This window comes from Gadus morhua, chromosome 7 (genome assembly GCF_902167405.1).
Source record: "Gadus morhua chromosome 7, gadMor3.0, whole genome shotgun sequence".
Taxonomy (NCBI): domain Eukaryota; kingdom Metazoa; phylum Chordata; class Actinopteri; order Gadiformes; family Gadidae; genus Gadus; species Gadus morhua.
The window spans coordinates 30,900,781-30,915,920 of record NC_044054.1 but is presented as its reverse complement, the minus strand read 5'-3'; the positions used below and the strand labels follow the sequence as shown (position 1 = coordinate 30,915,920).

The 15,140-nt window shown below is 46.6% G+C and overlaps 2 protein-coding genes across 3 annotated transcripts; one reads left to right on the top strand and one right to left on the bottom strand.

Annotated features, from left to right (window-relative positions):
• The first annotated feature begins 619 nt into the window (after positions 1 to 619).
• Positions 620 to 5,262, top strand: nop16 (NOP16 nucleolar protein homolog (yeast)). The gene is made up of 5 exons (XM_030360741.1): positions 620 to 832; positions 1,222 to 1,330; positions 2,105 to 2,162; positions 2,485 to 2,591; positions 4,662 to 5,262. The coding sequence occupies exons 1-5, from the start codon at positions 726 to 728 to the stop codon at positions 4,830 to 4,832; spliced, it is 552 nt and encodes a 183-aa protein (XP_030216601.1). The 5' UTR covers positions 620 to 725; the 3' UTR covers positions 4,833 to 5,262.
• Positions 5,263 to 7,724: 2,462 nt separating this feature from the next.
• Positions 7,725 to 14,815, bottom strand: arl10 (ADP-ribosylation factor-like 10). 2 transcript variants are annotated; one of them, XM_030360734.1, is made up of 5 exons: positions 14,299 to 14,815; positions 13,874 to 14,201; positions 11,328 to 11,526; positions 8,221 to 8,396; positions 7,725 to 8,001 (listed from the first exon to the last, which is right to left on the bottom strand). In XM_030360734.1, coding segments are annotated over exons 1-5 (861 nt in total). In that variant the 5' UTR covers positions 14,301 to 14,815; the 3' UTR covers positions 7,725 to 7,845. The 2 variants fall into 2 exon arrangements, with proteins under 2 accessions (XP_030216594.1, XP_030216595.1); XM_030360735.1 differs by having other exon boundaries at positions 13,874 to 14,169.
• Between the last annotated feature and the right edge of the window lie 325 nt (positions 14,816 to 15,140).

Here is a 15,140-nt window from a genome sequence, read left to right as displayed (position 1 = left end):
TGTGTGTGTGTGTGTGTGTGTGTGTGTGTGTGTGTGTGTGTGTGTGTGTGTGTGTGTGTGTGTATTTGGGGGGGGGGGGGGGGGAATGCGTGTTGATGAATGTTATGTGTTGTCTCATTTGTGTATGTGTAACTGTTTAATGTCAAATGTTGTCTTATTTGTGTTTATGCCTTATTGGTGTATGTTGTCTTATTTGTGTTTAGGTCAAATGTAGTATGTTGTCTTATTTGTGCATATGCCTAATTGTTTTCTACATGTCTATCTGTTTGTTGCATAAATCATAAAATAAAAAATTGATCACAAAGAAAAAAAGAACAGTTTTTTTTTCTTTCTTTCTGAGTACCCCCTGCAGTACTCAAAAGTACCCCTAGGGGTACGCTTACCACCATTTGAGTACCACTGGTTTAAGGTGTATGTTGGCTCTAAAGCGACACCTAGAGGCGGCCCGTTGGAGGTTCAGGCTGTAGTTTCATGACTGTATAAACCCTAACTGAAAATAAGTAAACGTTTACAAATTACTGCTCTTTTGACGTAAACAAAGTTTAAACGAAGCACTCTAATGGGGAAATAAATAGTGGATCTCTGATAGAAACGTTAGAAAGGTCAGAGGTAAGAAGGAGGCGGTGCCGCGTACCACGCGTTTCCGTCTCTTCCGGGTTCCACACGTTGTCAACAAGCACATCGTTGTGTTCTGCGAGTGATCGAGAGCTTTCATCTCATCCACCATGCCGAAAGCCAAGAAAAACAGCCACAGAAAGAAGTATGACTACGACAAGGACAGGAAGAAGCAGAAGAAACAGTTCATGAAGAAGTCCAGACCGAGGATAGAAGAGTAAGTCCGGACACGATGCGGCTGCTGGCTCACAAGCCCACCATACACCACCAGGATACAAAGACTTTATATTACAGCATCCCTTTATATCACCCTCATATATATATATATATATATATATATATATATATATATATTTTATAGTCATTCATCGCGCATCTATTGATCAGGTCTACCGATCGCTGTTTGATCCAACATAATATCAAATATTGAATACAAATGCCATTGACCTCATTATTACTCATCACCACACTCCATGAAAGTGTGGTCTTGAATAGTCTTCTTTCAGATGCGTCTACCGTACATAGTTTACATTAATGAACGAAGTGATTATGAATCTTGGATGAACGGATGTAGTTGAGTGACGTACTTATGCCCTCCCCCACCAGTAAAAGCATTAGGCACGCGTGGGACAACTACAAGACCAGCAACAAGAACCTGGAGGACATGGGCCTGGCATTCGACCCCAACCACTCGCAGCCCATCCGGAACCCCGAGGTCAGACCCCCCCCCATTGTCGCTGCTTTATGCCCGTGTGGTTAAAGTGTGTAGCAAATAGATGACAAAAACAAGTGAAGTGCAGATAATAAAATGGACAAAACAATGAACGTTACCTGACCAGGTTGTGGTAAAACGCTGGAGCTGAATTGCCGAATTTTGGTGTTTTGAGAGCGATCATTATTCAGCATCCATCAACATGTTCTGTCCTCCTTGGACGTCTAACGCTTCAGTGATCGAGCTATTGGTGGGACGGTTCCCCCCAACCGACTCCAAATTGGGTTCCTAACCCGATATGAACTGGGGAGATCCACCAGCCAGGGTCTCTCACAGCTTGAGGCGCTCTGATATCTGAGGTCTGTTCTCCAGACAGATCTGTGCTAAAACGATTTTCCTGCATCCATTTTAAAGCTAGGGCAGCCAATTTGTTTAAGTAGCATTTGTTTGTCATATTTCTCGAAATGCTCTCTACGTTCCAATAACAATCAATAAATGAAATGCTCTGACGAAAAACCCTGGAAAAAATAAGATGTATGTGTGTTAATCTGTAATAAGACCGTCCATTCAATGAATTAGTCCAAACATGATGGATGCTTTACCCGGGTACCTGGTCGCACTCAGCAAGCTACCCCTAGGGAGGCTGCAGGGAGGGCTGGGATATGTTTTTGGTCCGATACTTTAAAAGCACTACTGTTAACTTTGGTGTCTCTCTGATGTGATCATGTTTTTATCAGAATAAAGAGTAAACTTTTCCAATTGTTTTGTCTCTTTCAGACTGGCTTTGCCCCTACGCCAGCTGCCCCAGTCGTAACCAAGCCCTACGTATTGCGGAGTAAGGACCTGTGATTTTGATATTTAATCATCTTTAATAGTAACTCTAGATCCAGCCCCCTGCTGCACGAGGAGTTTAATATGATGAAGTACTGTTGATCCCGGCTTTAAAGAATTTCCCCTCTAGGGTATTAATAAAGTTGTTATCTATAGTGACTTGGGATGGAGAGGTGTGTGTGTGTGTGTGTGTGTGTGTGTGTGTGTGTGTGTGTGTGTGTGTGTGTGTGTGTGTGTGTGTGTGTGTGTGTGTGTGTGTGTGTGTGTGTGTGTGTGTGTGTCCCCTTTGCGCCTGACCTTTGCGTCTCTTCTGCTGTTGTGATCAGAGATGGAGGAGGAGGCGAGCCAGCGGTTTGACGATGACAAAAGCCTGTCCCGAGACCTGATCGACTTCGTTCAGCACATGGTGCGGGAACACGGGGAGGACTACAAGGTGAGGCCACCGAGGGTCTGTCTGTGATGCTACGGTCGGTCTGTGATGTAGGGGTCTGTCTGTGATGCTACGGTCAGTCTGTGATGCTACGGTCAGTCTGTGATGCTACGGTCAGTCTGTGATGCTACGGTCAGTCTGTGATGCTACGGTCAGTCTGTGATGCTACGGTCAGTCTGTGATGCTACGGTCAGTCTGTGATGCTACGGTCAGTCTGTGATGCGTAGGGTCTGTCTGTGATGCTACGGTCAGTCTGTGATGCTACGGTGTGTCTGTGATGTAGTTTGTCTGTGATGCGTACGGACTGTCTGTGATGCGTACGGACTGTCTGTGATGCGTACGGACTGTCTGTGATGCGTACGGACTGTCTGTGATGCGTACGGACTGTCTGTGATGCGTACGGACTGTCTGTGATGCGTACGGACTGTCTGTGATGCGTACGGACTGTCTGTGATGCATAAGTCCATGAGTTTATGTTGTGTGTTTGTTGTGTAGGCCATGGGGCGATGTGTGTGTATTTGTTGTTTATGTCATGGGGTGATGCTGTGTTTTTGTGTTGTGTAGGTCATGGGTTGGTGATGGGTGTATTTGTTGTGTGTTTGTGTTGTGTAGGCCAAGGGTGATGTGTAGGGATCGACCGATACGGATTTTTTAGGGCCGATACGATACCGATATTTTTTCATCAGCCTTAGCCGATACGCCGATACCGATATTTAGAGCCAATAATACTTTTTTTTTTTTTTTTTTTTTGCTCCCTCAATCATAAAAATTACACTGATAACAAATGTTACAAGTCTCAATTAAAAAAAAGGAACATTTATTGAACTTCAATATAAAAAACTATATTTAACAAATAGTAAAAACAGGTGAGGTAGGACAAGTAAAAAAAATAAATAAAAATAATAATAATTTGGCGAAAAAAATATCGGCGAAAATCGGCCGCGTATCGGCCGATACCGATACACGTAAAAAACGCGAATATCGGCCGATAATATCGGCCAGCCGATATATCGGTCGATCCCTAGTGATGTGTGTGTTTGTGTTGTGTAGGCCAAGGGTGATGTGTGTGTTTGTGTTGTGTAGGCCAAGGGTGATGTGTGTGTTTGTGTGTAGTAGGGGTGTAACGATTCATGCGATGCATCGATGAATTGATTGTCAGTCCTACCGATTCAACTAAATCGATCTCCTAAAATAAATAAATAGAATGAATCGCTTTGGCTTCACCAATAATCAATATAAATGCTTTAAATCGTATGAATCGATTATGATTAATGTTTTAAGACTTAGTTTACACGTTTATTTTGTGAAGTGCAGCTCGGTAATTCGTAACTCTGCATTTCAAACATGGCAGAGAGCGGCAGCGAGATTGTTAATGCACCAGCAAACTTGAAATCCAAAGTGTGGAAGCATTTTGGCTTCGCAAAGAATAATGGTAAAATTGACAAGGGGTGTCACATCTTTATTGCATGTTTATTTCACGGATATAGAATTTCGGTTCAAAGTTACTGAATCGAATCGTGGTGCACAGAATCGAATCGTTCCAAAAAAATAATAATTGTCCTTCAATCGAATCGCCAACTACTGAATCGTTAATCAAATCGAATCGTCTGAAGCCAAAGATTCACACCCCTAGTGTGTAGGCCATGGGGTGATGTGTGTATTTGTTGTGTGTTTGTGTTGTGTAGGCCATGGGTTGATGTATGTTTGTGTTGTGTAGGCCAAGGGTGATGTGTGTCTTTGTGTGTAGGCCATAGATGTGTGTATTTGTTGTGTGTCTGTGTTGTATAGGCCATGGGGTTATGTGTGTATTTGTTGTGTCTCTGTGTTGCGTAGGCCATGGCTTGGTGATGTGTGTATTTGTTGTGGGTTTTTGTTGTGTAGGCCATGGCTTGGTGATGTGTGTATTTGTTGTGTGTTTGTGTTGTGTAGGCCATGGGTTGGTGATGTGTGTATTTGATGTGTCTCTTTGTTGTGTAGGCCATGGGTTGGTGATGTGTGTATTAGTTGTGTCTCTGTGTTGTGTAGGCCATGGGTTGGTGATGTGTGTATTTGATGTGTCTCTGTGTTGTGTAGGCCATGGCGCGGGATGAGAAGAACTACTACCAGGACACGCCCAAGCAGATCCAGAGGAAAGTGAACGAGTACAAGCGCTGTCACCCAAAGCTCTTCAACGCCTTCATCCAGTCGCTAGCTCCCAATGCTAACCCACAGAGCAGCTCACAGCCTCCAGTCATTGTCTGCTAATGCTAACCCACAGAGAAGCAAGCGGCCTCCATCCAGTCGCTACCCGCTATAACCAGTCGTTCCCCCCCCCCCCTCTCCTTGAGCTCTGACTCGGCCCCAGACAGAAGGGCCCGTCTGGGGGTATCATGTCCCAATGTGTGCGGTAACGCTGGTGGTCCGGGGCTCCATACGGGCCGGATGTAAACAAGATGGCCGCTTAACGACACTTTCTCTCTGGAAATGGACGTGAAACTCCCGGACTACTGGACCGCGTGTGGAAACTAGCAAGAGATCCACACAACGTAGAATGGGTCTACAGTTCTTGAACGCGGTTCTGCATTCTACAACTTAAGTATTTTACTTCTATACAGAGCTGGTTAATTTTGTTTTTGTGATGTTACTATAATACAAGTTGTCTTTATGCAGCAATAAATTTGTTTCCCGAAGTCAATTTGCTTCTTGGTCTGTTTCTCCCTTTTTCGGAAGTTTCAGTTTTCCCGTCTTGTTTCAAGTCGATCACGCCGTCATCTCTCTCCCGTTCTGACCACCCAGAAACAGCTGACAACCACCTGAACCGGATGGATTTATTGTGTGAACCACAAACCGTGTGTGTTTTTATCTATTCCTAAAGTATTCTCCTCTCAGCCCTGTTTCCTCCTAATGTTCTTCTGTTGGTTCTCGCTCTACGCTCTAACGCCGATTGTGTGTTTAACGCGGGGTTGGGTCAGAAGGTCTACCACCTGCAGGAGGTGGGCCCCGCCCCTGCAGGTACACAGAGCCCTTGGCCTGCAGGAGACTCCTGTCCCACAGACCTGCTGTACAGGGCCGGCGCTAGGCATAGGCGAACTAGGCGGTCGCCTAGGGCGGCAAATGCGTTGGGGGCGACAAAAGCGTTGGGTGCGCCCCCTGGTGGCGGCCTTAATTAATTAATTAATTTTAATGAAACAAGTGAAATAAAACATGCTGTCCAAACACGTTTCGAAATGGAACGGATAATGGGGGGAACGGGGGAACATAAGCTATTGAATTGTTACTGAAACCATCGCTGAAGCGGCGGAAATGTCGCCGGGCCTTGCTGTACATGTTTATATCCATAGGCTACCATGGCTGCCCCTGATCGGCCTGACCTGTGCATGTTGTGTGGACGGTCATGCATTATTTATTTATGACTATATCTCCCGTATCTGAAACGTACCAAGACTCTCAACACTCAGACAGGGCTTAGGGCTCGATGAATTATGATCCATTAGCGTGGGAATATCTTCTGCACTGGTTTGGAGTTATACGTTTTGTGGAATAGCTTTAGAACTGGTTAGGTGGAATACCTTTTAGTACTGGTTTGTGATAGGAAGCATATCCTTAGTACTGGTTAGGATAAATATGTTTAGTACTGGTTAGGATGAATATGTTTAGTACTGGTTTATATTGTGAGGATAGTACTGGTTAAAATAATAACTTTGGTACTACTGTCTATGAGGAATAAACCAACTGTCATATTAAAACCTTGACGGGACAAGGCTGTATGAGAGAGAGTGAGACAATTGACAGTTTTCGTCTTTCAGGATCCAAGGGAATTGTCTCTATTGACTTTGCTGTAAAACATAATGACGTCGGGGGTCGAAGTAGAACAGAAGTGATTCTCTGTTCGTCCCGTTAAAAAGTCTTTCTCTCTCCGTGTGCAACGTGCTGCGTCCCTCTTCTACACAGAACATGCATCTCTGATAAGAGCAATGTACACAAGCCTGTGTGTCTCTATACAGCACATGTATCTGATAAGAACGCATAGATCCATGTGTCTCCTAGTACACCATGTTGTGTTTCTTTACTCAGAACATACGTCTGATAAGAACAACGTACAGATCTGTGTGTGCGTCTCCTAGTACCACGTGTTGTGTCTCTACAAAGCACATGTATCTGATAAGAATAATGTACACATCCCTTTGTGTGTCTCCTAGCAACACGGGTCCTTCTGAACCAACAGGACCTTCCGCCTGTCTTATGAGGCGTTTCTGTTCTGGTCTGAGCGTCTGTGAGTGACGGGAAAGGTCTTCTGGTTGGTAGTGGTTACGGTTGAGGAGTTATTGATGCTATTGGTGCAGTATTATGGCTTTAACTCACAGCACCTTTTGTGAGTTAACTAGTTGGTTGACGTTCCGTGTGAATAATAGTTTAGTTTATTTGTCTCCCTCATCCTCGTTGATGTTTTGATGTCATTTGTAGTTCTTGTTAGCACGGTGATTTTTAATTATAAATTCGCACCATCTTTAAACTCGATCTCCAAGCCGTTTTAAACACAGTCAACACAGAACATAAAATACCAAGCAAAAATGAATTTATAAACTTTATACACAAACAGGAATCTTTCTTTATAAGCAGTACAAAGCATAACCTCTTGGGCTAAGACGCTAAGTCATTTAAAAGTGTTTCTTCGTCAATCTAAAACGATTTGATCTTATCCTTCGTTGGCAGATTGCTATGTGTTTATTAGCAGTAGATGGATGGAATGGAACAAGTTCTATAAATGACTGAAATGTTCAAAGCTGCATGGGAAGAGTGTCCAATGAGGAATCACCACAGAGTTTCACCGGGGCAACACATTCAGGTAAAGCAACACAAGACACGTTAATACCAACACATATCTAGCATTAGCATTGAAATGCATACAGTAGAGCTGGGAACAAAACCTCGAGAGTAATTACAGCCGGCAGCGAACACTCTAGAAGAGCTGGAGGAGGAGAATCACATGACTTCAACCTCATCCACCTCCTGCTCATCCAACTCTACACCTCCCATTGTGACGGCCATCTCCTCCCTCTCCTCCTCCCTCCTCCTTCTCCTCCCTCTCTTCCCCCCCTCCCCCCCTCTCCTCCACCTCCCTCTTTTCCACCCCCCGCCCTCTCTCTCCACCCCCTACACCTCCCTCTTCCACCTCTCCCCCCTCTCTCCTCCTTCTCCTGTACATCCCTCTCTTCCCCTCTCTCTGATCCTCCTCCTCCACCTCCCTCTCCTTCACCTCTCCTCCTCCACCTCCTCCTCAGTGCAGCTTCAGCAGCAGGTCTTGCAGGGCCTCCAGGCCGACAGCAGAGTTCCCCAGCTGGGTGGCCAGGAGGAAGAGTCGTCTGTCCTGGGTCACGGAGCCCAGAGAGAGCCCCTCATGGAGCTCAGTAACACCCAAAGCATCGGCCTGGTCCTGGGACAGACAGACACACCTCTTACCTGGGTAGCTCCTGAATCACTACAGGTACTGTAAACGTATATAAAACATCTTAAAACCGTCCCCCAGGTCAGTTGGCCTGGCCATGGTACTCTTTTCTATGCTGCGCTATGCTATGCTAAACTATGTTATAGTATATTAAAACGATGCTAGTAGTGTAGTATGCTATATAAGCACTTTGCTGACGTAGCCTACCTGTTTGTTAGCCAGCACCACCACTGGCAGATGCCGCTCCATCTTCAGCAGGAGCTGCAGTTCCTGTCTGGCCAGCGGGAGGCGTTGGCGGTCGGAGGCGTCCACCACATACACCAGGATGTCCGTCTTCCTCAGGTACTCCAGCCAATAGCACCGCAGCTCCTGGTCACCCCCGACTACAGCGCAGAAACAGAGTTTTCATGTCGTTTCACCATCATCGACGTCATACTCAAATACTCTGATTTTAGCATCACAAGGCTAGGGTGCTAGCGCAGAAACATTGCATTCATGTTGTTTTACCTTCACCAATATCATACTCGTATCAGGCTAGGGTGCTAGCACAGGTAGCAGCACTAGCATGCTCTTTCTGGACTATAAACCAAGTAGTTTGAGATAGGGGTGAGATGTTTACTAAGCAGCCGAATCGAGCTCCAGTAGCTTCATGGATATCTGCTGGTTCATGGACCCCAGAGGGCTCTGAAGACATGAAGAGTCCTCATTTATTCATCCGCTGAACTAATGGCTCCCGGAAGAACTCAGCGGGGAACATCCAGCAAACAGACAGTCCTCACATCTGCTGCAGCACCAGAACTCATTTCAAAGATCCGGCAGAATGATGTGGTGTGAAGGGCTGAATAAGTGGTGTGAAGGGATGAATATGTCGTTTGCTTCCTCTGAAGTCGTGATTTTATTTTGAGTTGAGTTTTACAACCGAATATGTAATGGGAAACATGTAATCCATAGGTTACATAATGTCGAATTTAATCCATAGTCTAATCAAATCCCTTATCCATAGTAAACTTTTAATTAGTCTTACCTAGTCTACTCTAACCATGCTACATATCCACACTAGTCTAATCCAATCCAGTCAACTCTCAACTAGTCTCATCTAGTGTACTCTAACCACTCTCTGAAACCACCCTAGTCTAATCGAATACAGTCAACTGTCAACTAGTCTCATCTGGTCTACTCTAAGCAGGCTCTGAATCAACACTAGTCTAATCTCTCAACCAGCCTCATCTAGTCCACTCTAACCGCGCTCTGAATCCAAACTAGTCTCATCTGGTCTGATCCAGTCAGCTGCAGCTAAACTCTGACTCCACACACCAGTGCGGATTTCTTCAGAGGAACACCCGCGGGTCAGCATCTGGTGTCTCCGTGGAGGCTGTTGCTAGGCAACAGGATTGGGATGTGGTTTTGAGCTGGTGTCGATGGGGGGTAGGTAAACAGCTCCTGCGATGTGTTTGCTGACTAACGGCCGTCCGTTGCCCCGGCGACCTGCCAACCGCCCCCCCCTGGCCCCGCCCCCACCCGGAGACCTCCGGGTCGTTTTTGTTTGAATGTGGGGAAGAATGGAGACCGTACAGGCGGCAGAAACACAGAGGGAACAATCCCTTGTGCCCCTTGGTCTCTGACCCGGGGAACACCGAGGAGACCGGTCGCGAAGCTGGGATTTAGGACGTTCCTTTGGGCTCAGTTAGGGGTCCTGGTGGCGTGAGACTTGGTCCCCTCATAGGGACTTCTGAGCATGAAGGGGCCGTCAGACAATATATTGTACTGTTTATGTACTTCATATAGATGGCCAAAGTTTTAGCCGATTGTCGTCTGTCTCTCTCAGTGTCTGTCTGAACTTGCACCATCATGGGGCATTTTACACACACGCACACGCACACACACACACACACACACACACACACACACACACACACACACACACACACACACACACACACAGATTTAATTATAAGTGGGAACCGGGGATTTCCAAATGATGATTTCGGCATGGCCGCCCAAAGCGTTTAAGTATTTCTTAGTATTACTAACCCGAGTTTTTGATATGACATGATGTTTTTTAGTAACATCAATATACAGATGGCTTATTTAAACCTATGGCATTGATAAAACATTGTTATCGTGTAGTTATTAGCCGTGTTAAAGTGAATCCCATTGGAATGTCCCAGGCGCTATCGACAAAGAGTTGCTCCGACTTCGTACTGAAACTGGGTCGTGAAGGTAAAGCGCTCCAACGCCCACTTTACATCCCGCTACACACCAACACAGCAGTAGTTCCTAGAAGCACAGGTTGTAGTTCTAAAGGAAGAGGTTGTAGCTCTAAAGGAGGGGGTTGTAGTTCTAAAGGACAAGGTTGTGGTCCTAAAGGAAGAGGTTGTAGTTCTATAGGAAGGGGTTGTAGTTCTAAAAGAAGGGGTTGTAGTTCTAAAAGGAGGGGGTTGTAGTTCTAAAAGAAGGGGTTGTAGTTCTAAAGGACAAGGTTGTGGTCCTAAAGAAAGAGGTTGTAGTTCTAAAGGAAGGGGTTGTAGTTCTAAAGGAGGGGGTTGTAGTTCTAAAGAACAAGGTTGTGGTCCTAAAGGAAGAGGTTGTAGTTCTAAAGGTGGGGGTTGTAGTTCTAAAAGAAGGGGTTGTAGTTCTAAAGGACAAGGTTGTGGTCCTAAAGGAAGAGGTTGTAGTTCTATAGGAAGGGGTTGTAGTTCTATAGGAAGGGGTTGTAGTTCTAAAAGAAGGGGTTGTAGTTCTAAAGGAGGGGGTTGTAGTTCTAAAGGTGGGGGTTGTAGTTCTAAAAGAAGGGGTTGTAGTTCTAACCTTGCGTTCACACCAAAAGATGCATTTGCTGCCCGAACGCGTTGACGCCTGAGTTTTGCGGCGCGTCAAATCAAGTTTTGCGGCGCGGCAAAGGTTTTGCGGCGCGTCAAAAGTTGAAATATTTCAACTCGAGCAGCATTTGACGCGCCGCAAAATACGTGAACGCGCCCGCCGCCCGTGCCCGGCAGCGGGCACGGGTGTGCCGCGCTGCAAATCAGATTTTGACGCGCCGCAAATCAAATGTTGCTGCCCGTTTTCTCGGCAGCAAATGCTGCGGCAGCAAAGCAGCAACGCGTCTCTGCATTCACTTTGAATGGGATCTTGACGCGCGTCAACTTTTTGCATCTTTTGGTGTGAACGCAGGGTAAAGGACAAGGTTGTGGTCCTAAAGGAAGAGGTTGTAGTTCTATAGGAAGGGGTTGTAGTTCTAAAATAAGGGGTTGTAGTTCTAAAGGAGGGGGTTGTAGTTCTAAAGGAGGGGGTTGTAGTTCTGCAAGGCATCTTACTTTCCAGGAAGTCCAGCTGGTGGGCGGAGCCTCGCAGGCTCATGAAGTTGAAGCCTCTGGTTGGACGGCGGTGCCCCGGCCTGGCGACGCCCCCTGGAGCCCCGCCCCCTAAGGTGAGACAGTGCAATAGGCTGCTCTTCCCGGCGCCGTCCAATCCCAGGACCAGGACCTGCTGCTTCTTATCCTCCGCCCGCGACTCCTGGGGGTCAGAGGTCAGAGTCGTTAGGAGAAAGACGCACTGTCTAACCTCCACCTGCTCCTTAATGACCTGTCTCTGTACCGTCTAACCCCTACCTGCTCCTTAATGACCTGTCTCTGTACTGTCTAACCCCTACCTGCTCCTTAATGACCTGTCTCTGTACTGTCTAACCCCTACCTGCTCCTTAATGACCTGTCTCCGTACTGTCTAACCCCTACCTGCTCCTTAATGACCTGTCTCTGTACTGTCTAACCCCTACCTACTCCTTAATGACCTGTCTCTGTACTGTCTAACCCCTACCTGCTCCTTAATGACCTGTCTCTGTACTGTCTAACCCCTACCTGCTCCTTAATGACCTGTCTCTGTACTGTCTAACCCCTACCTGCTCCTTAATGACCTGTCTCTGTACTGTCTAACCCCTACCTGCTCCTCAATGAACGGGATCTGTACTATCTAACCCCTACCTGATCCTTATTGACAGAGATCTGTATTAACTGGCTAACCCCTACCTGATCCTTAATGACAGAGATCTGTATTAACTGGCTAACCCCTACCTGATCCTTAATGACAGAGATCTGTATTAACTGGCTGACCCCTACCTGATCCTTAATGACAGAGATCTGTATTAACTGGCTGACCCCTACATGCTCCTCAATGATGGGATCGTACTGTGCGTGCGGAGCCCGGAGAGAGAGGGACGGAGAGAATTTGAGCAAGAATAAGAGGGGGGATAGGAAGTCTCTCTATCATTCAGATTCCCTGCTCTCTCCATCTCTCCCTTTCTTTCTCAATAATACTCTCGATTGTTTGAAATAAATGGAGGGAGAGAGAGCAGTGAGACTGAAGACAGCAAAGTTAGCAGTGAGAATGAAGGAGGTGAAGACAGTGATGTTGGCAGCGAGAATGAAGGAGATGACGACAGTGAGCATGAAGGAGAGGAAGACAGTGATGTAAGCAGTGAGAATGAAGGAGAACTAGCCAGTGACGTTAGCAGGGAGAATGAAGGAGAATGAGCCAGTGATGTTAGCAGTGAGAATGAAGGAGTTGAATGTTGGCAGTTGAGTCAGGAGCACTTTTGTATTCAGCATTACCACCTCGCTGCAGCACACATTCAGCACAGCCCTTCACACCACATATTCAGCCATTCAAACGACATATTCATCCCTTCACACCACTTATTCAGGCTTTCACATCACTTATTCAGCCCTTAACACCACATGTTCAGTCTTTCACACCACTTATTCAGCCATTCACACCAGATATTCAGCCTTTCACACCCATTCATAGCAGATATTCACCTATTCATACCTAGCAGAATTAAAGACAGTCTGCTCTCTATTTCTTTACTCGGTTCAATATTATCTTCTGACTGGGTATCCTAAGTAGTGTCTGTGCACAGTGCAATCTGTGCACAGTGTTGGGGGGAGGCGTGTGTGGGTGCGTGTGTGCGTGTGCGTGTGTGTGTGTGTGTGTATGAACAAGAATTACATATTTTACTGGATAAGGTGTGTCTCTATAAAAATGCACAACCCATGCACGTACACACCAGAACAAACACACACACAGTAAAATAATTTGAGGTCAGGTGCTTGTGGTCTCATATATATATATTTACAGAAAGTTCCAGAAACAATCTAGAAGTTCTCCCTCCATGACGTTTAAAACCACCCATTTGGTATTGAAATGAGCTTCTAATCTGTGATGTGAGAAGGCGAATGGATTCACTGTCTCCCTAACAGCTCAGCGACACCCGGCTGAACCGATACTACTGAATGAATCTCCTGAGCAGACTGACAAAACTCACTCAATACTGCGTGTGTTCACTCGTGTCTTTTCTGTTACTCAATAACCATCACCCTTCCCCTTCTTCATCACCATCCTAGCCAGTACCCTTTATCGACATCATTAAGACTCACATCGTCAGCATAGGTCTAGGTCTTTCTTCCTGTCTACCTCAACTGTAGAGCAAGGTATTACCACTGCCGAGGTAGGGGTGCGATTCCACTGTGAGATTCTCTCACGCACGCACGCACACACACACACACACACACACACACACACACACACACACACACACACACACACACACACACACACACACACACACACACACACACACACACACACACAAGTTAGCTTGGGACAGGCCATTCACACACATATTTGTGTATTCATGTTCGTGCATTTATATACATTTATTGATATTAATTGCTTTATATTTATTCGATATTTTATATGTATGTGTCTGTGTGACTCATGCTAACCCTGCCAGTACACAACCGCTCTGCCCCCCGCAGGACCCCACGCCGTCCCACCTGCGGCCCGGGTCCAACCCTCTGCTCCTCACCTCGGTCAGCATGCTGTACTCGGCCTGGGGGCTCCACAGCTTCCTCTGGTAAAAGAAGTTGAGCGCCAGGAAGAGCGCGGAGCCCAGAGTAGCCGCCGCGGCCGACAGAGCAACGGACACATGGCGCAGAAAAACCATGGGAGACCTGTGGGCTGGACGGAGAGCGACGGGTCTGCCCGGACACGCCGGCGGCTGCCTCTGGACGGGCGGCGACGGTGAAGTTGGGAGCCGGTGTTGGTGGTATGTGGTGGTTGGTGGTGGGTTAGTGCCGAGACTGATCCCGTATGGACCGGACCCTGTGTGGTGTGGTGGTTGAGATACAGTGAACCTGCAGGAGAGATGTTCCCTCCTCTGTAAGGGCAGGGCTTAAAGTCAACCGATAGGCAGCCGGGTGTGAAGGTGCAGGGAGGGCTGCTCACACTCACATCTTCAGCCTCGGATACTTCGCACGTCTGGGGACAGCTGCGTGCGCATGTCCCGGTCCGTCCTACGTTCCGGTCGGTGGCCGCCCTGCAACGATGGTCTCTCCGGTTCAGCGGACTTTGAGTCCTACTTCCCAAAGAGCTGGTGATGCTTTTCCTGCTCTCTTTCTTGCAGCGATGTGCTGCATTCCCCGTCCCTGTTCATATCCTCGTTAGCAGTAGACGATTATATTTTCTCTTTTTGCCCTTTTCTTGACGGTTCAGCCCAAAACAACAAACACATGCGTCCTCTAGTCTACACCGCTCAGTCCCCACCTGTCTGCCCGCACCTGTCTGTCCGCCCGTCCATCTGTCCGAGGCTTCACTGACATTATCTCTCTGAAGTCCGGGAGAACAGCGACAAAAACACTTAATGCAGGAACAAATTGTTGTATTCAGATACATGGCGTAATTATCGAGTTGGTCAAACTATTTTATTGACTGGAAACGACTAGAACCCACAACAAGCAGCATCGACTTTCTTCCTGACCTAACCCGTGGGGCCACTAGAGGGCGCCGGAGGACTGGGAGTCAGTTTGGTTCTGCAAATACAAGGCATAACTTATTATTATTTTAGTAGTATTAAAGTATTTGAATAAGTATTATGTAAGATTATAGAATAAAGTATTGTTGATACTAGTATTAAAAAAACATCCGTCTCCTACTAACGAGTTGAAAACCCATCTGGTCACCACACTGAAACCTCCAGTGGTAAAGAATAGAGAAAAATAATGCATAGTGAGTGTAGAGATACAGAGAGAGCAATAGCCTATAGTGGATTCTATGAGAGGGAGAGAGAAATATAC